This window comes from Geospiza fortis, unplaced genomic scaffold (genome assembly GCF_000277835.1).
Source record: "Geospiza fortis unplaced genomic scaffold, GeoFor_1.0 scaffold66, whole genome shotgun sequence".
Lineage (NCBI taxonomy): Eukaryota > Metazoa > Chordata > Aves > Passeriformes > Thraupidae > Geospiza > Geospiza fortis.
The window spans coordinates 10,485,588-10,498,530 of NW_005054312.1; the positions used below are offsets into that span (position 1 = coordinate 10,485,588).

The 12,943-nt window shown below is 53.5% G+C and overlaps 1 protein-coding gene across 1 annotated transcript in view; it reads right to left on the reverse strand.

Moving 5' to 3' along the window:
* The window catches only part of DUSP8 (dual specificity phosphatase 8), a 39,925-nt gene that overhangs the window by 10,850 nt on the left and 16,132 nt on the right, over positions 1-12,943 (reverse strand). The window contains exon 3 of the mRNA XM_005419581.2: positions 8,728-8,866. Coding sequence (XP_005419638.1) covers positions 8,728-8,866 — 139 coding nt within the window. The remainder of the gene's footprint in view (positions 1-8,727; positions 8,867-12,943) is intronic.

Consider the following 12,943-nt stretch of genomic DNA (forward strand, 5'->3'; position numbering starts at 1 on the left):
CTCAGCACGCAGACCCGCAGCACAACGCCGGGCTGACATATGCTTCGCTCCCCGCTTAAAGGCGCAACCGCGATTTTCTCGCCTGCCCAAAGCCCCCACGCAGCGAGCGGCCGCGGCGGGAGATGGATCGCTGCACCGCGCCGGCTCTGGCCCCGCGCAGCTAGTATGGCACGGGAACGTGGTGGGAGGAAGCTCATGCCCACACCTCATTTTAGCACCTGCCGGGGCGGTGTGCGATCAAACCCCCACAACGAAAGGGGGATGCAGCACTGCACTCCATCCCGGCTCCCTGCTGCTCCTCGTACCGGGAAGGCACCCCACGGCTGCACACCCCTCCCCACAGCGGCTCCTGGCAGGACCAACATGCATCCCCTGGGCGAGGTTTAACTTTGAACCCCAGCACCAGGAAGGGCAACGCCATGATCTCAGTTTCCCAAGAGGGAAACTGAGTCACAAAAGATTAAATGACTTCTCCGGGGCTCTTTGGTGCAGGGCAGAGCTGGGGACGAGACAGCAGGTCCCTAATGAAGAGCTCATCTTGTCCCTTAATGTCTCCACTGAAAGCATCACCCAGGAGGATGCTCATCCTGGAGTGGTCCAAAACAGCTGACAGTGAATGGGTCCCAACAGCTGGCAGGAAAAGGGGCTGCTGGCACTGGGCTGCTCACACCTGTGCATGGCCATGTCAGATGGAGATATCTGCCCGGTCCCAGCAAAGCAGGACCATGCTCTGGAGGAGATGGCCCCTCTGCCAAAGCCTCCTCACGAGCAAAACTCCAGCAAGAGGGGACATGTAGGAATAGCCTTTCCTGGTCTCACTGGGGGGTCTATCCATCTCTAGGGGCTTCTGAAGCAGGTGGGGAGTGATGTATTTTCTTCTTTGCATTTGTTCTGCAGGAGAAAATTACTTGTCCCCCGCTTCCCACCCGCAGAACTCCTTAATACATCTCCACACAGCTCCTTACGAGTTTATTGCTCTGAGCCCAGGCCTCCAGAAAATCATTCAGGATTATAGTAAGCGGGGGAGAGAAGGGGGGGGCATGTATTGTGCCTTTGAAAATCTGAAGCTTTATGGGCTGAAAAACCCCAGGCTGAGCCATATGTGAGTGACTTCAGTGTTTTTCCTTTGAATGACATCACATGAGATGAGGTCATTGGCATTAACTAAGTGCTGTCTCCTCCCCCCCACCCCGAGCGGAGCCAGCCTCCTAACGAGCCTTGTTGTTGTAACAAATATGGTTTGATTATTATCAGATGTGGGTCAGAGGTTGGATAAAATTCAAAGCGTGCTCCAACTAGGCTGGAAGAGAGAAGCAGCTTTCCCCCACAAGCCGTGCTCGGGAAGTGACGACCACAGCACGTCCCCAGGGGGATCTGTGGTCCCCCACATTTGCCACCACTGTCACTACAAGGGAGGGAGCATGATGCTGGTAGCCAGTGCCAACGCCTGCCAGGGATGGAGATCCCTCTGTGTCCCACTGCCACTGCCCCAGCAGAAGTTTACCCGGGCTGGTGGGTGATCCAGCTGTGACATGCTCCGGTGGCCATGGCTGGGGGTCTACTGGGGGGCACCTAGTCACTCTGCTGGGGTCACTGGGTCATGCAGGAGCAGTGGGCAAGGGGGATGCTGCAGGATGCATGTAGTGAATTAGGCGGTGCAATACTGCCCCTGACCCAGAGATACACAAACAAAATTTGCCTTTTCTCGCTGCCCTTCTGGTTGTCCATCCCTCTCAGGTTTCCAAGAGCCCTGGGCACAAGTTATTTTGGTAATGTCAGTGTCCTTCATGATGTGTTTGGACTGAGATTTCAGTTCAGAGCTCCTGGGAGCACCAGGTGGGAAGCTGGGCATGACACCACCAAGTAGACCTCAATGCAGGAGGCTTACCAGCGTCCCACAGCCCTCTCATCCTCAGCAAAAGACAAACAGATAGCCAGCAGCCCCCTTCCTCCTCCAGTGTGAAGCCCAGCCACATGGAGATGCCACCTGCAGCCACCATTCCCCAGGCAGCATCCTACTCTCTGCTCTCTCCCCATTTTCTGCACCCTTTTGCCAAAACCAGTATAGGGGCTGGCACCTGGGGCAGGGGGCAGCTGGCAAGCAGAGGGATAAAAGGCAACATTCATAGCGCAGAAATACATTCCATCTATCAGCTGCTGCTCCTTGTCCCTTTTTCCCAGGTGCTCCTCCTGGCCAGGATGTCACCCATCCTGCCTCCAGCCCCTATTTATCAGACAAGAGGTGCATCACCCAGGGAGAGATGCCTAGCCTAGTCAGCCTCACTTCACTCCCATTGCCACAGCACTCACTGGAAAAACATCTGCTGCAATGGCTTGGAGAGACTCATGTAATCCTCCTGCAAGAGCAGGGAGCAGGATGAGTTCCTGTCCAGCACCTACATACCCTGTCAGGACAGTGCCTATAGCCTGGCACAAGGCCAGCTGGGCAGGGCCAGCAGTTCCTCTCTCCACCCAGCACTGGGACCTGGTAATAATTGCCAGTGACGACCTTTTGCAAGCACGCAGCACAGGCCCAGGGAGAAGGGGGAGGCGGATGAGGGGAGGCAGATTTCTCAGAAGGAAGGAAACTGTAACTGGGCAGTGGCCCCTGCCCATCAGGATCTCTTACTGGGAAAGTTGCCTTCCTCCCCTTGACCTTCCAGAAATGAGAAATGAAATTACACAGCAGTTTTCTAAGGCACAGCAACCAGAGGGCTGCTCTTCCCTACGCCCCTTCTCCTCTGTCCCACTCTGCCTTTGACCCTTTTGCTTGCCTTTTCTGGGTCCAATGGTTAAAAAACACGGCCAGAGGGGGAGGGGAAGCTCCTCAGGGTAATTATAGAATCGGGAAAACAAGTTGTCTGACGACAGCGTTGCTAAACAGGGAGGTTTAGAGCATAGGTCTGGAATACAATCAGCCCTGCACATACGTGACCTGGCTTAACCCCTCCCAGGGATGCAGTCACTGCTCCAGCCGGGCCCAAAGCCTCCCAGGCATCTCCTGCTTGTGGCTCAGGGTGAGAAGGGGGCACCTTACTCTGCCTCTGTGCCTTGGACTGAGGAGACTGGGAGCACTCCCTAGGGCACCCACCAGGCTGGGTGTCTGAAGCTGGATGCCAGCACCCACTGAAGAGGGGCTAGAGGGCAAGAACACACAGTCCTGCCCTGGCTAAAGTGGTCCCAGATGGCTTTGCTGTAGGAAAGGAAGCAACTCCTCCAGGGATGTTTTGCATGAGAGGAAGGGAGGTTCAGAGAGTTACCTAAACCTCCAGGATTGTAAAAATCACAAACCCTGGTATTCCCATTTGATTTTTTAAAACATGCATTTCCCTCTAGGCTGGTATCAGCGTACTACCTCCAATCCTCAGGACACTCATAAGAAAAACATCACCACAGGCAATCCCCATGCACCTCACCACCTACAGCCTGAAGAAAAGATGGATGTAAGCCCCTGCACAGCCCTTCTTATCCTTCTTCCATTCCTGACTATCATGTGGGCAATTTTACATGAAGAACAACCAGAATCCCCCTTCACATTATTTACAAAGCTGGTTCTTCAAAACTCCCAAGTCTGGGAAAAGCAAGAAATTGAGAGTCCTATGGGAGCTCTTTTTCCTGTCTCATCCCACTCCCATATCCTCCTTATTCATACCCACGCTCCTGCAAGCTGAGCATCTGCTTCTCTGGGTTCATCACAGTATGCTGTGGGATGGAGATGGCCACAGGTGGACAGAGGTGCTTGCAGGAGGTTCAGAGACAGTAACCAGACTTAAAGGAAAATCTTGTAGGTACATCTGATGGATTCATGCCAGTAAGTCCCCAAGTGCTCTTAGACATTACAGCCTGAGGGTACCTGAAATAGCCCTAATGCTTGACCTCCAAGGGCACCTTCAGGCCCATGTACTGAGCAGAGGCTCTGCTGGAGTCAGGGGACAAAACCCACCAGCTAGTGCATTCTGCACATGCTGTGTCTCCAGCAGACACACTGACAGCCCAAACTCAACAGGTGAAATCGTGATGCTGTGCAGAGTGGGTGATGAGGAACGTGACCATCAAATCACCAGCTGCACTCAGGTCCTGCCTCCCCATTCCCATCAGACAGCTTGTGACTGACAAACCCTGAGATTTGCTAACCTGGTTAGAGCATTGTGCTAGTGACACCCATGGGTTTGAGAGCTTGATTCCTGTATGGGTCATTCACTTAGAGTTGGACTTGATACTTGTGGGTCCCTTCCAACTCAGAATATTCTGTGATTCTGTGACCAATGTGTGGGTATTTGGGGTATTTTCTTCCTTAGGTTTTAGTTGTTTTTTTCCTTACATCGAGTTTATAAAGCTACCTCAATCCTGGTTCTGGATCTTGCTAAGCTTTTATCTTCAGGATATGCCATGACAACCTTTGGATGCACATGCTGCCACTCCAGCTTCTGAGACCAGACTGAAGAAAAGTCCCCTCTGCTCTGCCCTGCCTCTGCCCTGCTTTCACACCTGCCTAGCTTGGCTTTTTTCATTCATCTCTTCATTCTCCAGCCCAATATGTTTCAAGAGGAGCAGGCAGCAAGGGCATGTGTAGCTGGCATGTGGCTTCTCACCAACATGACATGAGAAAGCATCATGGAATTTTCAGCCAAGGATGAGCAAAGCCATGTTCAGTCACCCTGATGTTTAACCTCTTTTTAGTGCTGTCCCTATACAGAAAAAAAAGGAAAAAATAAAAAAAAAAAGAAAAAAGAGAAGTGTTTTTTCTTTCCTTCTTTCATTTTTTTTCTTTTTTTTTTTAATTAAAATAATCTATCTTTGAGTCCTTGTGTCTAAAATAATTCCAGCCAGTGCTTCAGTGCTAAACCCACTCATGCCTGGGCAGCCCAAGTCAGCTCCTGCAATGGAAATCCCCTTTCCTCTCTCACTACTTCTTTTTGCCTGCGGCAAAGTCACCTGTCTTTGGTAGATTCCCCAAAATCCCCAAATCTCAGCCCCCACCCAGATGACTGCAGCCATGCAATTACAGCTCTGTGCAGCCGTGCTGGAGGGCCATGGCACCGCTGGGCTGGAGAGCCCTGGGTCACGGCCAGCCGGCTCGCTGAGGAGGATGGCTAGTGAAGGGCTGGGAGGGATTTGTCGCTGATGATATTGTTACATTCTTTCCGAATCCTGGGAGTAAACAGACGCTCCAAATTTAGAAAGAACAGGACTGGAAAATTTAAACATTCCTTGAAGAATTGGTACAAAAGCGGGGGGAGGGGGGGCGCTGAAGATGATCTCACAGGCGCTCCCGAGCCAGATGAAAAGCTCATGACTGGAGCTCAGAACGCAGCTGAGGGGCCTGTTTCAGGTCGGAGGCGATATCGCAACGGAGAAGCTCCCCCAGCACATGGAACTGAGCAAAAAGAGCCTCTGTTGGGCAAGGCGGGTCCCAAGCCCTGCAGCCCAGGCTGTGGGGCCGCCACTGCTGGCCACTCTGCCGTCCTGGTTTTATCTCCAGCTGGCACACGGCTTCCAGCTGAACCTGGTGCTCAGCTAAGGACCAGGAGTAGGGACAGGATGGGTGACTGAGCATCATCTGGACCAGCATCCCAAGCCCTCAGCTGTCACTTTTAGCCACTGAATAGGAGTAGAAGAAAATCTCCACACTGCCCGCTGCAGCTGGACAAATGGAGAGGAGCTGGTGAAGCTCAGCACCCACACCACAGCACCACACACAGCTCTGGACAGGCTCCCATACCAGAGCTGGCACATGGGAGCTGTCAGGGAGCAATGGAGCCAGACTGCTGCTGCTGCTGCTTCATAAGCAGATAATGCCTCTTAATAAAAACCAAGCGGGTGATTACAAAGGGGAAGAATAAGGGAGGAAAAAAATAGGAAAAAAAAAAGACAAAAAAGGAAAAAAAAAGCAGAAAAAAGCAAAAAAGCAAGGGTTTGTGCTGAAGTAAACAAAGGTTAAAGAACAGTCAGGCTCCTGCAGGAATAGCAGAGCTGGGCTGGGAGGGAGGGGGCATTACGTAATGCAGGAAAAATGTTGGCTCCATTCAGTTTTCCACCACTTCATGTGATGTCAGGAAAACCATATAAATCAACAGTCTTTCTGCTCCCACGGATGGAGGGCAGCAAGCAGCACTATTTATACTTACACAATTAAAAAAAAAAAGAAAAGAAAAAAGAAGAGAAGCTGATGATTTCCAAGACTGGGAATAATTGACTCAGATTCTTCCCTGCCAGCCACTGGAATCGCTGCTTCTGGGCTGTTAACCCTTGAGGAGTCCCTGGCACCAGTCCTGCCACCCCCAGCTCCCCTGTCCTCACCCATCAGTCTCCATCAGCTGCTTCAAGGGTCAGAAGGTTGCTGGCCTGAGGTGAGCAGGAACAGCCAAGCCTGGTGTTTGCATGAGATGGGGACACGGAGGCACAGACCCCAGCATCTGCTGGGGCTGAGAGAGCTGGGCAGCACAGAGGGGCTGTGCAGGGCTGCCACACCGAACTGGGGACCCCCAGGACAGCTTCCCTGAGGTAATGGCACCCACTGAGGACAGGCTGAAATATTCCCAATTTTGGGATTGCCAACCCACTGGGGTCACAAGACACCTCCAAGGAGAATGCAGACACTTCTGAGACACCAAATGAGTTGGGGCAGGACTAGGTGCTTGAGGCCAGAGTGGACAGACCGAGGGGTTAAACCCCACAAGGGTTCAGAATCAGGCCCACTCACACATCCTGCCCCAGACCCCCCAAGCACTCCAGAGCTGTCTCTACACCAGCCCACTGCTGCCCACAGCGCAGGCAGGAGGAAGCTGTGCCTGTCAGCAAGCGTGCCCAGCCTCCCCTGGATGCTCTGCACAGCCATTCCCGTCATGATTTCCATGTGAAACACCGCCGCCATGACCCAGTGTTCCACATTTCAGCTCCAGCTTTTCCCCCTGCTGGTGGCCCGCGTTCCACATGAGGCTGAGGCCCTGCTGTGCTTTTAATTTGGGAGGCTTGAGCTCTGCTTAGTGCCTAGCACACCCACACTCCTGCTTGGGGCTCCCAGGAGGATGGAGATGGCTGTCCTGATGATGGAGGAGGCGTGTGCCCAAGTGGGGGACAGCAGGTTTGCTGGCAGGGGCTTGCTGGTGGCGTGCTGATGGCTGAGGGGGTGGCAGTCTGCTGGAGCATGCTGTGCATGCAGCTGGGGGGCACTGGCACTACGAGGCTCCCCCAGGCCTCCGCTGGCCTTAAGGCAGGAAAAGGCTCCGGGGTTTTCAGGGACACCTCACGCAGCCCTGTCCAGCTCCAGGAGGACTCGGTGGGGCGGGGCAGGGGTTTGCAGCCAGCACCCAGCTCCGCTCCTCACCCAGCCCTGGGAAAGTGGCAGCAGGTTAGGGGGTGCTGGGTGACACCACCAAGGCTATTTCCTGACCCATCCCCATGACTAAGCAGGTTCCTTCCCAGATGCAGCTGCATCTACCACTTCCTTCTCCTGCCAAGCTGTGCCCTAGTTTATGCCACAGCGACCTTGGAACCGCAGGCACAGCTACTGAGGCAGGCCAGGGACTGCCACAGCCAGCTCAGGGAGGCATCCTCACGCACTGGCCTCAGCAGAGCTCCTGCAACCCAGGCCACAAATAATTAGTTTGACCATGATTTTGTGTAGTCCCTGCTTGGTTTTGTTGGTAGAACCTGAGGCCAGGGGGTTTAATCCTGCTGTTTCTCTACTCTGTTCTCTCTATCACAATGCAGCTGCTCTAATTCAACAGCACTTACCCCTGCCTTGCATGGGCAGGACTCCCTGAATGCCACTTGCCTGTGCTACCTTCCCCCCCACAATTACCCTTCCCAGTGTCTGTCAGTCTGCAGGTGTGGCAGTTCCCTGCATCCCTGTGGTGTCCCAAGGCACAGAGGTTGGGGCCCTCTGCCTCAGCCCCAAAACAGTACCCAATTGCCACAGGATGAGGACAGGATTGAGGGACAGAGGTGATTCCCATCTCTGTGCTTTTGGCACAGCTCAGTGGGACTGAGGGTCTGCAAGGGCAGTGCCTGCCCACCCATCTGTGGGCGGAAAGCTCAAAGGCAGGCAGCCATCAGGGCAGATGCCTGGCTGTCCCAGCCAAGGGGAATCAAAGGCATCTTCAGCTCTCCCTCAGAGAGTTCCCTGCCTCTCTTCTCCTCTCTGTTGGGCTGGAGCTTTTCATTCATCAGTCACCTGCCCCACTGCAGAAGGGCTGTAATTAGGGCAGCACGTGCCTCCTCCTGCCTGCACATTTGTGCCCGGAGAGCATCATCTCCAGCAGACCCTGACTCACTCAGGGATGACCCTCTGCCCCTGCCATCCTTCTCCTTTCCAGTACATCCATGGATTTCTTCTCCTGCCCTCCCTTTAACAGCAGCAAGAGGGAGCAGAGTGCCTGAACTGGGTTTGTTCCTTGGCACACTGACCAGGGATGAAGCAACGCAGGGATGGGAGAACAAAGGGCAGCTTTTGGATGGCTGGATCCATGCCACCACAGCTCCTCTGTACCCTCCTCTTTCATTCACCCTGGCTGCTGGTGAGATGGACAGTGCAAGGAAAGAGGGCATGGGGAAGACCCAGTGATGCCAGCGTGGGCTGAGCCTCCTCAGCCTGCATGCAGGGCTGCCTTCCTCCGCCACAGCCACTGGTGGCCAGGGAAGTGGGTGCACATGGACACAGCTCCGTCACTCCAGGCTAAGGGCATGAGTGCCCCTAGAGATGCAGCGGTAACCCAGGGCTCCTACCTGTGAGGATGGAGACACTGTGGAAACAGCTGTCCAACTTGCCCAGGAGGATGGAGAGGAAGCTGTCAGCAGCCAAGCCAGTGACGTCCCGTGTGCTCTGGTCATAGACCACCACGTCCTGGTGGTCCTCCGCCTCCACCTGCAGGGTAGCAGCAAAAAAAGGGGCATCAGGGAAATGGACTGAGCACTGAGGATTCCACAGCACCGTGGGAAGCAAAGCTGAATTTAGTGGTCACACAAGCAGGAAATTCCAGCTCCACACCGTTTCCACAAGCTGGTTTTGACCACCAAACGGAGTGTCCAGCCAGGCTGGGACTCTGCTCCATGGCTGCAGGCGAACGTGTCAGTAGAGGAGCCCACTGGTGCACTCTCCTCAACTACAAGAGCTTTTGAGCATCCTACCCAGAAGAGGGTCACTCCTCCCCATTGCCCACCCTCAGCTTGCTGTTACTTAACTGCATCCCAGAAATCACCACAACTCCTTCCACCACTTCCTCCCCAGCCAACTTTTGCCCTCAGACACTCCTCCTCAGCCTGGTGTCACAGGGACAGGAACACAGGGATTTGGGAATGGTTCTGCAGATAGGGGTGCTGCCAGCACAGCCCTTGGGCTGTGGCTGGAGTCAGTGGGGGCTGGATCAACAGCTCTTCAGGGCTCAGCCTGGGGATACCTTGCTACTGCATGTCACCCCAAACCTGCAGATCACCCCTAAGGGCTGAAGAAAAGGGAAAATCTCTTATTTTGCTTAGTGGATGTCCCAGGTGATGCTCTTTCTTCCTTTTGTAATGTGTGCTGGGGCCTGCACACTGCAGGGATAAACTGGGAAGAGCAGAAGGAGCTCCTGGGCTGCTCCCACGTGATTTTACATACCACAAACTGCACCTAGCTGCCCACCACTGCAGGGATAAACTGGGGCAGGTGAGATGATGGGATAACCTGCAGGTACACCTGGTGATGACTGGATTGCAATGAGAGCACTCAAGGCACAGCCAGACACTCCCATACCTACCTGAAGGTCCATGCACCAAAAGGAGATAAAAATCCTCACAGAGGCATAGCTCAGCTCATCTGCTGAAGAGCTGGGTGTAGGGCACACACCTGCGCTGAGAGCACCTGCCCTTCCAGCCGGCAGGGTAAGGCACATCCATCATATCATGGGAGAAGGGGGAGGCAGCAGAAAGCAGGGAAGGAGGGAAAGTATGCAAGCTGCTCTCTTCTCAGCAGCTAGTGCTGGAGCTGCCCATTGGCCACCCTGTGCCAAACCCTCTCCAAAATGTCTTTGGGAGACCACTTGAAGGTACCACTCATGGACACCTGCCTCATTTTGCTGTCTCACTGCCAAGCCCTATCTCACCACCAGAGCAGATTCTGTTGCTGTTATTATTAATGCTGCTTTCACACCCTGCTGCAGGTGCTTCCCTGCTCAGCAACGTGAGCACCATCCAAATAAAGCTGCAGGGAGCACTGATTTAGCTGAGCTCATCAGATCTCTGCGCCACAGCGGAAGGACAGCCCCGCACCGACAGGAATCCCCGTCGGGGCACCACGCACAGCTGTGCTCCAGGAGGGGCTCACAGGACACACCTGTCCCCAGCCTGGCACCAGGGACTGCAAGGCAAACTGGCCCCATGGCTCAGCAGCATGACAGGAGGCATGAAAGGGCAGCATAAGAGGGAAGAGAAAAGGACATGGGAATTCTAAAATAAGACACTGAAAAATGACTGGAGCCACCTGAGATAAGCCAGATGAGGATCTACTCCAGCATCTTTTCCTCAGCCAATCCTGACACAGGACTTTTGTGGGAGGTCATGCAAGCACAGCTGGAGGGAAACATGCTGGCTGTCAAGTTGGTTCAGAACTGGGAACCTACCAGTCTTCAGCAGCTGCCTAGCCCTTCAAGGCTCCCCAGCACATTCCAAAGACCCAGGTCTCACCCTGAAGCCCCATGCCAGCAAAAGCATCTTTCCCCAAAAGAACAGTGAGGCGGGAACCACTCTGCAGTGGGGCAGGGGCTCATCCCAGCTGCACAGTCCAGGCTGAGGAGGCTGCAGGAGAGATACCAGCTCTGGCTGAGCAGCATTATCCCACAATAGGATTTAGTGTTTCCTCCACACGGGAAGGCTTTGTTTGGGCCATTACTGCAGGGTTGCTGTGCGACGGCAGAGATGTGCAACACGGTTTACATCTTATTAAAGTTATAAGGTTTCACTCAATGTAAATGCCAAACAAGTGCTGGCCTCACATGGCCTGGCTGCAGAAAATAAATACCTGGCTTGCTGAGGTGAGGATACCTTCAGGAAGGTCCTGAGGAGCCCTCATGGAGCATACAAGGATGCACTGGCATCCCAGCTCCTCACCACAAAGAGAAATAAGATACAGACGTTTAATCAAGCACATGGGTCTCCCATTAATCTCATGCCCTTCTGAAACACCCCATCTCTGGCTTTAAATATAGGGAGGCTAAAAGCTAACTGGGCAGAGGAGGGTAAAGCTGAAGAGATGCTCCATACTAGATTCCTGTTTCTGCCAGGTCCTGGCATAGGACAGGGACATAGCTGAAAACAGAGGTATTCTTCTGAGAAGCAACACTTTCATGGGGGTTGCTGTCACCCCAAAACTGCTGAAGTAACCCCAGGCATCACCCTCCAAACAGGGTCCCCACATCCATCTAGCACGGGACAGGAGGGCCAGGATGAAGCAAGTCTTTTGGCTCTAGATAGATGTTGAGTGGGGCTTGCAAACCCATGCACGCCTTTGAAAAGCTGCTGGCCCACTCCAGTGCTGGAGGTGCCCCAGAGCAGCTCCCCAAGAACAAACCTCCTCCCTGCTAAAATCCTGGCTGGAGGGATATGACCAGCCAGCAGCCAGGACCACCTGGCCAACAGCTCCAACCAAACCCCAGCAGAGAGCATCGATTCATTGCCTTTGTGCCAAGCCCTGTGCCTCTCATCACTGTCCCCACTCTGGCTGGAGGTAACTCCCACATGGACACCACTCCCCAGCACTGCGTGGTTAACACAGCTTGGGTCCCAGCTCTGTCTCTCTCCAGCTGCCAAGCAGGGATAATGATGCTCTACAGGTGATCCAGGCTAAGATAAGAGTGAGCTATTATTATTATCCCAATTACTACTGACATCTCAGTCACGTATTGTTTCAAAACACAGTGAATCACCTCACTGAAACAACAGGGCTTCCATCAACATAAAGAGCAGCCAGGCACAAGGCTCAAAAATAAGCCCCAGCTTTCCCTCAAGCAAAACAGCTGCTTGCAGAGCCAAGCTCCTAATGCCAATAAATAAATATTCCCATCACTTGAAGAGACCCTTGCCTTGCCTCAAAGCATGGCTCTAGTTGCTCTGGAGATTGCTCCATTTCAAAAGTGAGAAGTGGTTGAGAGGTGGACTTTCCAGGGGCATCTTGAAGAAGTAAAATTTTCAACATTTCCCTAAAGAAATGCTAGTGAAAAACCCAAGCAGGAATTTCCCATAACCTCTGCTCTCCAAACTGCACAGAGGAGCTGAATTATTCCAGTTGTTATCGGAATTTATTATTGTGAGAGTTTATTATTGTCAGCACTGGGAGAAGGGTTCAAAACCAACCAGAAGTAGTTATGGTACCATTTCTGTGTGGAGGGAAATGACTGCAAGAGGAATTGCTGCTGCAGCTTTTCCCAGATTAGGCACCATGGGAAGATGGTCCACACCAGGGCTTGGGGAGCAGTGGCTTCAGAAGCTGACACAATCATAGGATCATAGGCATAATTCATTGAAAAAAAGGAAAGGGATTTTAAATGTCTCCGCTTCTTCTTTCCTCCCAAATGGTCCTTTCCTCTCCTAGCTCCAAAAAAAGCCGGGAGCTGCTGTTATCCCACAGCATCACTCCAAACTGCAGCCCACAGAAGCATTGCTAATGGTACCCTTCCTGAACAGCAACATGGAAAAGGAGAGAGTAAGCACTGGGAAAAGCAAATTAGACAAATTCTCCCATCCCCCGCTGCCAGCACGCAGGCAGGAGGAGCGGCGTTGGCGGCCAGGTGGGGTTTGCCCAAATGCTTTGCCCTGTATCAGCCCGTGTCCTTCCCCAGGAGGCGAACGCCTCGCTTAGAATCGCTGGGATGGGATGAGCCGGTTCGGCTCTCTTTGCTGGAGGAGTGGGACGAGGCGAGGGCTCGGAGCTGCCCTGTGGCTGGCCGGGAGGCCCCGCCCAGCCTCGCTC